This window comes from Clupea harengus, chromosome 17 (assembly GCF_900700415.2).
Source record: "Clupea harengus chromosome 17, Ch_v2.0.2, whole genome shotgun sequence".
In the NCBI taxonomy this organism is placed as follows: Eukaryota; Metazoa; Chordata; class Actinopteri; order Clupeiformes; family Clupeidae; genus Clupea; species Clupea harengus.
The window spans coordinates 7,506,469-7,516,721 of record NC_045168.1 but is presented as its reverse complement, the minus strand read 5'-3'; the positions used below and the strand labels follow the sequence as shown (position 1 = coordinate 7,516,721).

General features: G+C 49.4%; 1 protein-coding gene across 8 annotated transcripts in view; it reads right to left on the bottom strand.

Annotated features, from left to right (window-relative positions):
- Positions 1-10,253, bottom strand: part of LOC105890071 (microtubule-associated protein 4) — a 99,773-nt gene that overhangs the window by 34,911 nt on the left and 54,609 nt on the right. Inside the window, exon 1 of one of the 8 annotated variants that reach the window (XM_031583498.2) lies at positions 443-1,965. The exons of the other annotated variants lie outside the window; for them this stretch is intronic. Coding sequence (XP_031439358.1) covers positions 443-1,607 — 1,165 coding nt within the window. The 5' untranslated portion in view covers positions 1,608-1,965. Of the gene's footprint in view, positions 1-442; positions 1,966-10,253 lie in introns of those variants that run through there. 8 annotated transcript variants of the gene reach the window in all.

The window sequence follows — 10,253 nt, the reverse complement described above, 5'->3', positions numbered from 1 at the left end:
CTCAATGTGCCCATGCGGTCTCTCACTACTCTTGTTTACCACACACCTCTGCTCTCTGGCTCTTCCTCTGACCCTGGCACACATCCTCTCTCCTTGCCTTCCCACACAGTGCTGGCTCTGGACCACCCCCATTATCCTCCCTCCATAATTAGCTGCTAGCGTGGTCCCCCTCCTGCTCCCTCAGTGCTGCCTCTCTGGGCTTGCTGGCATCACACCGGCTCCTTCTACCGCCAGCTCCTTCAAGCGGAGGCAGTTGGCAACCCTATGATTCAGGCAGATAAATGAGGACCTTTGCATGTCGCCACCTCCTCGCCCCCCTACACACTAGCTGTGCCATCTGCAGCCTGGCGCACTGGCACGCAGGACTGTCCTGTCTGACAGTCGGCTCTGTTAAAGCAGATGGGCAAAGGCCGCCGCCATCACTGCAGATGGCATCACCTACCCTCTGTTGCCATGGCGAAGGGGTTGGCATCACCCCCCAGGCAGCCGCCCGTCCCGTTGAAGGCTTTGGGGGTTGTGGGCACGGGGAGCAGCACGCCCTCGTCCTTATCCAAAAACTCTCCCTCGCGGAGGCCCTCCATGGGCGAGAGGGGCCCCCCTCCTAGGTCCCTGAAGGGGGGGAAGGGGGGCAGGTGCAGCTTGGCGTCCCGCTCCTGCCGCAGGTCGCTCCGGGCCGTGCCGGCTGCTGAGAGCGTCGGGGGAGGGGTGGGCGGCTGGTCGTCGGCCACGGTGAGCGAGCGCCTCATGGAGCCAGGGTTGGCGCGGCGTGACCCCACCGCTGCTGGAGAGGGCAACTCGTCCAGATCCGCCCCACCGCCGGGGTACTTGTCGGGCAGCTGGAGGCTGGCGGGCACGGCGAGGTGAGAGCACTCAGACATGGCTCTGCGCATGGCCTTACGCTGCTGCTCAGCACGGCCCATGTAGCATGGCTGCAGGTCTTCATCCACCTCCTCCTCCTCTTCCTCATCCTCAGAGACCCCCTCTGCACCCTGGCGACCCCCCATCGCTGCCGCATCCCCCCCCTCCATGTAGTTGTCGTTGACGACGCCGATGACACAGTAGTTCGGGGGAGCCTGCTGCCCACCGATTCTGGGGCTGTGGTCCGTGAGCGGTCTTGAGAAGGTCGGGTTCCATTCTGCGGGATTCCCCGGGCTCAGAGGACTGGGCGAAGACACAAAGTCGTCGTGGTGATGATGGATAGGCGAGCCGGTCGCCACGGGCAGGACCACCCCGTTATTCCCCACACCAGCAAGGGATCCTAAGAAGTTCCCTGGCGAGGCGGATGAGGGCGAGGATGACAGCGGGCTGTCCGGACTCTCCCCGGCGCTGCCCAGGAACGACCCACTCCCGGGGATTGTACCTCGCCCTGGAACCTTCAGCTCGGCCTCCATACCGCCCCCTGCTGGCGAGTCAAAGAAGCACAGCTTGTCCTCGTCCGTCAGACCACTGGTGTGGGGGACCCCGGACAGGCTCTTGGGGGCCCCCATGTCCTGGTGCTGCCAGTCCCAGGGCTGTGGAGCCGGGGGTGCTGCCATCGGGGGAACCTTACAGAGCTCGCTGTACTCCGAGAAGGGAGACGCTGGAGGCTGGTTGGAGAGGGAAGACATGCCTGCCCTCCTCTATGACCCTCTGGCTTAGGGATGCTCTGCACCTCTTTCCTGCCCCAAACACACTCCTCTTCTCCCGTCCCTGTTGTTGGCCTTAATCTGGTCTCCTTTGTTAAGACACGCGTGCGTGTGTGAGTGTGTGATTTGTCTCGTTCAGGATTGATTGTGTGAGAGCAGATGTGCGCGTGTGTGTGTGTGGTGTCGCCTCCTCTTGCCGTCTGAGCCGCTACGCGCTACGCATCGCCAAGATGCTATGAGACCGAGAGCTGGAAGCGCTGTGCTCTCTCTCTCTCTCTCTCACGCTCACTCTCATTCTCTCTCTCACTACCACATCCACGCTCTGTTGCTCTCTCTCTCTCTCTCTCTCTCTCTCTCTCTCTCTCTCAGCCTTTTCCATGCCTCCAGTCACATGACTCTCTGTGTGGATGCTCATTTGCTGTTGCTGAGTCACAGACCTCCCTCTGAAAGACCTCCCTCTTTCTCTCTCTCCCTCTCTGCTCGCTCGCTCTCTCGCTCTCTCTCTTCTACACATCCTCCTCCTGAGGTTCCTAGCTCCTGGCGTTATGGTGCTGGTGGTATTGGGAGCATGGCAGACAGGCAGGCATGCTCACAGGGTGGCAGCCTATATATGTTTACCCTAGGGAGCAGTGATGATGGTGACGTTGATGAAGATGATGTTGACAGCTTAATGCAAAGAGCACTTCAGGCAGCCATGTTCACATCCAGATATGTTCCCCCGCATTTCCCCTTCTTTCTTCCTCTATATTTTTCTCTGTATAGTGAGTGTTGATGTTCATTGACACTGAGTGAGTAATAGAACAGTGTGCATCTTAAAAGTCGAGTGTGCCGCTCTTCCACATGGCCTCTCAGTGGAGATCAGTAGAGGCTGGGTGGCTTATTTTAGGTGTCTGCCTGCCCACTCTTCTGTTTCTGTTTCACTCCATCGACTCAGACGTCGGCTTCATTTTCTTCCTCCTACACGAATGGCTGTGGGACCCACACACCCCCTCTCTCCCGCTCTGTGTTTTTCTCTTTCCCCGCTGCCCCTTTCTCCCTCTCTCTCTTTCCCATCCCCCTCTCTCCGCATTTCTCCCTGCCCCCCATTTCTCTCTCTCTCTCCCCTCCTCTCTCTATCTCCCTCTTTCTCTTCCTCCCTCTCTCTCTCTCCCTCTCCCTCTACCAGGCTACAGAGTTGTTCTCTGGCATCAGGTTGTGGTCGCACGGTGCCAGGCTGTGAAGCTGGGCTGCTTTGTTAATTGTGTTCATGCTTTTGTTGTGCAGACTGAGCTCACCCTGGGCTTCAGAGGCAAGCTGTTTGTGTGTTTGTGTGGGTGTGTGTGTGTGTGTGTGTGTGTGTGTGTGTGTGTGTGTGTGTGTTTGTGTGTGTGTGTGTGTGTGTCTGTGTGTGTGTGTGTGTGTGTCTGTGTGTGTGTGTGCTTCAGAGAAAGAGAGGGGGTGTGTGTCTTTTTGACAGAAAGAGGAGAGTGTGTGTGAATGAGATGCAGAGTGTTCCAGTGAGAGAATGTGTGTGGTTGCTTGTGGCTGTTTGTGTATGTGCTGTTTGTGTGTGCGGGACAAAGACTGTGTATACGCAAGTGTGTGTATACACAAGTTTGTGTAATGTATGTACACATGTGAGTGTATTTATGTTCTGAAAACAGGATGCAATCACAGAGCCAAACTGTACAATAACAACAACAACCAACAATAACAGCAACAATAACAGCGACGATATCAATACTAACCACCAAAGAGTGACGATATCAACACTAACTAAGAGCGACGACATCAACACTAACCAAAGAGTGAGTGAAAGGTGTGAGATGAGGACAGATGTAGAGTGATGCCCCTGACCCCCTAAAGCAGCAGCAGAGTCCGACACCCCTGATCTCATCACAAAGCAGAACAGCTGCACAGCGCAGCACCCCTCTAGGATGATGGTGGAGAGAGCAGAGCACCCTATAGGATGATGCTATAGAGAGCGGAGTAGCCTATAGGATGATGCTATAGAGAGCGGAGCAGCCTATAGGATGATGCTATAGAGAGCGGAGCAGCCTATAGGATGATGCTAAAGAGAGCCTAACTGTCTCTGCTCACTCCGGACACAGCTTGTGTTAATGCACCCCTCACATAATAATGATGTGTTAATAACCATGGCTAATCACCAAGGCTGAATCAACATGACCTTCTTTAGGAGCATAACTGAAATGCATGTTAAATGAGGACTGTTAAAGATTGAGGAGGTCGTTATGTTTGCTTAATGTTAGGTTGGGCGATATCCAAGATAAATTATATCAATGTTTTCATTAAACATCTAATTGCCTTCCATCATTTTAACTAGGCAAACAGATTTACTATGAAAAAAAAGATCTTATGGGATCAGATTTGTAAACATCCGGCAAAACCATGCCAAGAAGATGCCTTACTCTGATTCAACAACTTCTATACTTAACTAGTATGTTACTGCAAAATATGAAATGCCATTTGCTTGCTGTTTATTTACCATTACAAATTCAGTTCACATGACTTCCATGTCTGGTGGAGAAAGATCTGTCACTTGCCAAATATCATTTAGCCTCCCATTGAAATGATGAAATGAGGAGATTAACAGGGAAACGTCCATGAGCCAGTCAGAGACATGCGGTTCTATCTAAACACGCCAGCAGAAGTGAATGAGCTGAAAAGTGAGGGAGAGCACAAACGTCAGGCTCAGGACATAAGGCCCATTTCCCTAAGGGCTGACATCAATCAGCCTCTTCAGCCATGGAGACAGAGCATGACAAGCCGGACTAAAGCCTCCCATCAACCCCAGCAATTAGTGTTCACATCACTACTCCATCAGTGAAGCCGCTGAGCGGTTAATCCATCCAAGACATTTCAGAGCCTAGTCCTGCAGGCATGTGGTTTAGAGATTCAGAGCCTAGTTCTGCAGGCATGTGGTTTAGAGATTCAGAGCCTAGTCCTGCAGGCATGTGGTTTAGAGATTCAGAGCCTAGTCCTGCAGGCATGTGGTTTAGAGATTCAGAGCCTAGTTCTGCAGGCATGTGGTTTAGAGATTCAGAGCCTAGTCCGGCAGGCGTGTCGCAAAGACCCGTTTTTTAGAGCCTAGTTCGGCACAGACCTCATTCCCAGCTGGTTCCTCTCTGAGAGGACGTTCTCCAGAGTTACTCAGGATTGGTTACGACGTGGTTCTGCTGGTTTTGTTTGGGCTTCACCATCTCAGAACAGGCGCCACTGTGAGAGAAAGAGAATGTTACCTCTGGCACTCATACCACCAGGCACAAGACTCACTCGTCGGCCTGTCGTTATAGGAATGAGGCCACCGTGTTCTAATACAACATCTCTCAGCCGCTGATGAGCTGTGGCTCTTTTACTCGAGCACCAACCAGCAAATCAGAGTATAGAATCTCTGGTTCTGCAGTCTCTGAGAAACCAGCAGACGCACCGTCAGCATCCTGTCCCGATTCTCTCATCAGCACCGGACAGGCTACACCGGCGCTGTCTCGCCTGTTTGTCACCATCACGACTGTCACCCGGGTTACATAATGAAGCTGCCATGGATGCCGCCACGGAAACAAGCCTGCCCCAGTGATTGTTGTCTAGGTCATGCCTAAGAAATGCGGATGTCATCAGCCATACAGTGTTGTGGTAATGAGTAAGGCTTACGTAAGCCCTGATTTAGGCGCCCTCGCTGCTTGCAGTATGGAGCACAATAAGGGCAGCGAAGCTCATTTGGACAACACAAAAGGCTCTGTGTCCAAGGCGCAGTGGACTCACACAACACAGCACAGACACACACGGGAGTTGCTTCATATTAAAAGGAAACGCACTTCCGAACACACTCAGTGACCCAAAGCCTAGTTTTAATGAGTGATTATCACACAGAACAATGAAGTCATCGTGTAAAACTTTATTTCAGTATGATTACAACTGACAATAAACACCGCTTATCCCCAATGTGAAAGCCAGCCGACCATTAAAACTAATTTCTGCATAACAAGTGGTGCAATATTACTGCAGAGTACCTAATATTCCTATTAGTGCTATTTCCAGGAAATCCATACTACCCGCTGCAGTCCTGCACAGTCTTCCTCTCATAATGCAGCGCTGCCAACATTCCGGCGTCGCGCAACACAGTGGGCAGAGTCGCACCGTCACATCAGTGGCGCATCCCCAAAGCTCTGCCACCCCAGGGCTCTGAAATGGGGACACGGGCGCCCGTCCCCGTCCCTGTCCATGACCTCATCCCCAAACGCCCCAGACACCCCTAAAAGTAGGCGGTTACGTAACCGCACCATCAGAGCGCCTCTCGTCTGCCACTGCACTCCACTTCACTCATTCAGGACAGGCGCCTCCCCGAGAGCAGCCCAGTCTGGACCAGAGATGGCCCTCAGTCTGGAGCAGAGATGGGCCTGAGTCTGGAGCAGAGATGGCCCTCAGTCTGGAGCAGAGATGGGCCTGAGTCTGGAGCAGAGATGGGCCTGAGTCTGGAGCAGAGATGGGCCGTGTGGTCCTGAGTGTGGGCTGCATCTGTTCTGCATACCACATCTAGGGTGCGTTAACCGCCACTCAGAGAGCTACTCAAAGAGCATACTTCAGCACTCTGCAACCATTCAGAAATTCGGAATGCCATTGGAACTGTCGTTTGGTTTTTCGGAGTGTCACACTCTCAGAGCGCACTCTGGGCACTCCAGCTGAAGAGGCACAGTGGCAGAACGTGATGTCAGATTAACTGGAAAACTGGCAGGAGGTTTGACAGAAGGTTTTGGGATAGTCCGACTGCTACGGACTTATCGGCAAATAACAGGCAATGATTACTCATTCAACAAAATCGTTTAAACAGTGTTCATCCTCCTCACTGTCGTCAAGCTCTTGAATCAAATATAAACCCAGTTTCAACATGGCTGTTTGTGTCAGGTCTATTTTGATCTGTAAACAACTGCTCATTAATTCAGAGAGATGGAACGTTCTGTTTTTTTTCTAAACTATAGAGCGTCACTCTGTAGATGCCAGATTAATCACCAATGAAATTGTAAATTATTTAAAGGGACCCTCCCCGTTAATACGAGATTTGTTACTAAGAGCAATGGGGATTTTAAACAGCTTTATAGAAGGGGACTCATTCTTCATAGGTGGAGGCTCTTGACAACAAAGGCGGCAGCATCGATCGGTGAGGAGGCAAGAACACAGGTGGCGAGACGAATCGCTCTTTCACTGAGCGCCAGAACAAGAAATGATAAATCAAGGAGAGAGAGAGACGAGAGAGAGTGCGAGCGTCTTTTGTGTTTCTATTTTTAGCTCAGTCAACCCCCACACCCCCCCTGCAAATTCCCCCTGCAACCCCCCAAGCTCCTATTGTTTCCCAGTGAGCTCCTCTTCTGCACATCTCCAAAGCAACAGCCTGCTGTCGCTATGGCAACTAAATTGGTGCCACGAAGAAGACTGCTGCAAAAATGGCTCCTTCCACTCGTGGGGGAACTGGAAGCTCGAGAGGGGAGGTGGAAGAGGAACATAAATGTGAAAGTTGATGAGTAAACAAGACTTGAGCCTTGGATAATTAAGGGCTGGATAAAAGCTTTCTGTCGCATTCGTATATTCCACATCTTTGACTCTATTTAGCTTTAAACACAAGGATTCTGAACCATCATTAAGGATGCACTACATCATCATAGACAAAGACAGGTTTGTAGGTAATTCAGCTAACTATCAGGATCTACAGCACATCTACTGAGTTCATGAAACCACAGCTGAGATGTCCGACACCAAAAGCAAGGGATCACAGAGCACACACAGATATCTGCTCAGTCTTCAGTCAAGCCTCAGCTTTTGGCATTCTTTGGCATGTTTAGACCTATCAACAAGGACATTACAATAGAAAAACACATTTAAACTAAGCTTCAGGGCACGGTGTGCAGACATCTATTCTACTAATTCAAATTCTATTAAATGTGTCTCGATCTAAAAAGCGGGGAAATAAAAACAACCTCTGCCTCTCCCTGAGCACCGTCTTCCATCTCCAGGCAAGCAGTAAAACACTTGCACAGCAGGGGGGCATCTTAAAAATAGCCTCCCATTAGAATGGGGCGAATCACCGGGGTGAATGAGTTCAGGCTTTATCATTCTAATGGAAACTGCATCAAGCAATTGAGCTGAACATTAACCACTGAGTGGAATCAAAGTGTTAGCTTAGCATAAATGAGTGAACAGGTGTAGCTATTGTACACCTCCAGTGATAGGAGAGGAGACTGGTGGAGATCTGGTGGTTATGTGAGGCTGGCTCAGGGAGGAGAAGAGACTGGTGGAGAGCTGGTGGCTATGTGAGGCTGGCTCAGTCAGTCAAAATGGGCTGAAGGGAAGTACATGTGGTTGGACTGTTCCATGAGAAACCAGGGCATGTGAGATGTGAGTGTGGGGTCTGGTGCTCTCTCTCTCTCTCTCATACACACGCTAACACACAATTAATTATTATACTTGTATAATGATACTTCCCTTTGCCTATAGCGATTTAAATATAACAAAGTCTTTCTCTCTTCTCTCGACATCACAGACACACACACACAAATACAGTAATTACAACAAAGTAGGTGTAATCAGCCTTAGCCGCTTCCCTTTCCCTTGCTGTCCACTTATATGGTCAAATCAATCAGGGCAAGGCCACTATAGCTACAGCACACGGTGACTCACCTATCGCAACGACCCGTATTACCGCCCAAGACCTATAATCGCCCTCACGCGGGTAAACGTTACTTAATATTGATTTCTGTATCAACCAGGATAACGGATTTTAAACACCATGCGCTCCTACCCAAAAGGGGTATTTAACTTGTATGTGTGCAAAAAATTGCAGTTGTACAGCGTTATTTAGTGTACTAGACAGCGATTTATTTCTGTGTGTACAAACCCTCATGGAACCAACTGAACGAATTCGATTTCGCGACGAGAATTTGTGAGGGTCATAGAGCTTCCCATAGACATATATACAGAAAGGGTGATTATGGGTTCCACCTCCTGTATCAGCTAAATTTGCGTGTCGGTCTACACAACGGAAAAAAACTGAAAACACGTTTCAGTTGAAATCCAAACAAGTTACCAGTCCTAATCTAGACACCCACCGTTACTGAAATATGTAAGATTGATTGATTAAATATTTTTCGATCTATAAATGTTTTTAACTGTTTGTCACTTTTTTAATAGCTGGGGCGGTAATAGGTATCTTTACGATACCAATCAGCTTCCACCTGGAAGAGCAGCTCTTGCATCGCATCACTTCCTCATTACTATTCAGTGGAGGTGTGTGTGTGTGTGTGTGTGGCCTCTAGGCAGTCTGGTCTGCTGCCATCAGCCTAATCTACCTCCCAGTGATCAGTGATATATATGCACCACCATACATGCAAGACCTGAATGAGCTGTTAATAATAAATGAGTGCTGATGCTCCATCAGATGCAATAAAGGCATTAAGACAGGATGAACACTAACTGATGCAGTAATATACTGAGGGGTCCACAGGGTTTACAAAACTGTTAAGTTATTTGTATCTACCACGTGGCTGCCTATATTCAATTCAATTCAGTTTGATTTATATAGTGCCAAAACAATAAAACTGTCTCAAGGTGCATTACAGAGTCCAGGGCCTGAACCCCCTTAGAGCAAGCACAATGGCGACAGGGGCAATGAAAAACTCCCTGTGAATCAGGAAGAAACCTTTATCTGTAATCTCTACAGAGAAATAAATATACCAGAGACTCATTCAAGGAAAAACCCATCTGATGTATTCAGCAATGGTTGCCTGAGAAGACAGGAAAACACAGGAATTCTGCATTTGGCACAGCTGTGACAGGAAAATAAATGACCCTGGGGAAATGTTCCATTCACACACACTGCGGTTTGAGGTCTGCAGAGAGAACTCATCATACGGAGGCAGAATGAATTCACCTGTGTCGAGTCACCCTTTGGGGTCGGAGGGGTGCAGCGCAGTCTTGACAGCTTCCAGACAGTTATAATTCATTACGGAGGAATTTGGGGCGCTTTTCTGATGAAGAGGAAATTATTCTTTCAATCCAGGCAACCACAAATACCAAATAACTGGCAACCACAAATACCAACTAACAGGCAACCACAAATACCAAATAACAGGCAACCACAAATACCAAGTAACTGGCAACCACAAATACCAAATAAGTATGACTGTTGTTTCTTGTATGTGGCCTTCTTGTGTCACGACCTGATTTTTGAGAACAAGCGTATGATCATATGATCTAAAACTATCGATAACTGCTTTTTTTTAATATGCTGGATGTAGTACACTGATAAAGGCTATTCAGCCCAAACGCTTTGGTCCCAAGTTATTTACTAATACTTCTGAGCACAAGGGCACTTTGAAGTTTCAAAAGGTACGGCAATCTTAAGAGACACGCTGGGAAGAGACAAAGCCAGTTGTGCTTGGTGTTTGGCTGGTAAATGGAAGCCTTGGAGTGTGAATGATGGTGCCGTGTCTTTGAAAGCAGACTTGATTTGATTATGTCTCTTTTTTATCTTCTCCGGTGACGCCCACAGATTTGGCAGTGGTTTGATTCTTGAGCTGGGAGCGTGCTGGAGGGAGCCTCGCTAGCATAACAGTGGAAGTGAAATGAAGACGCTGACACGGG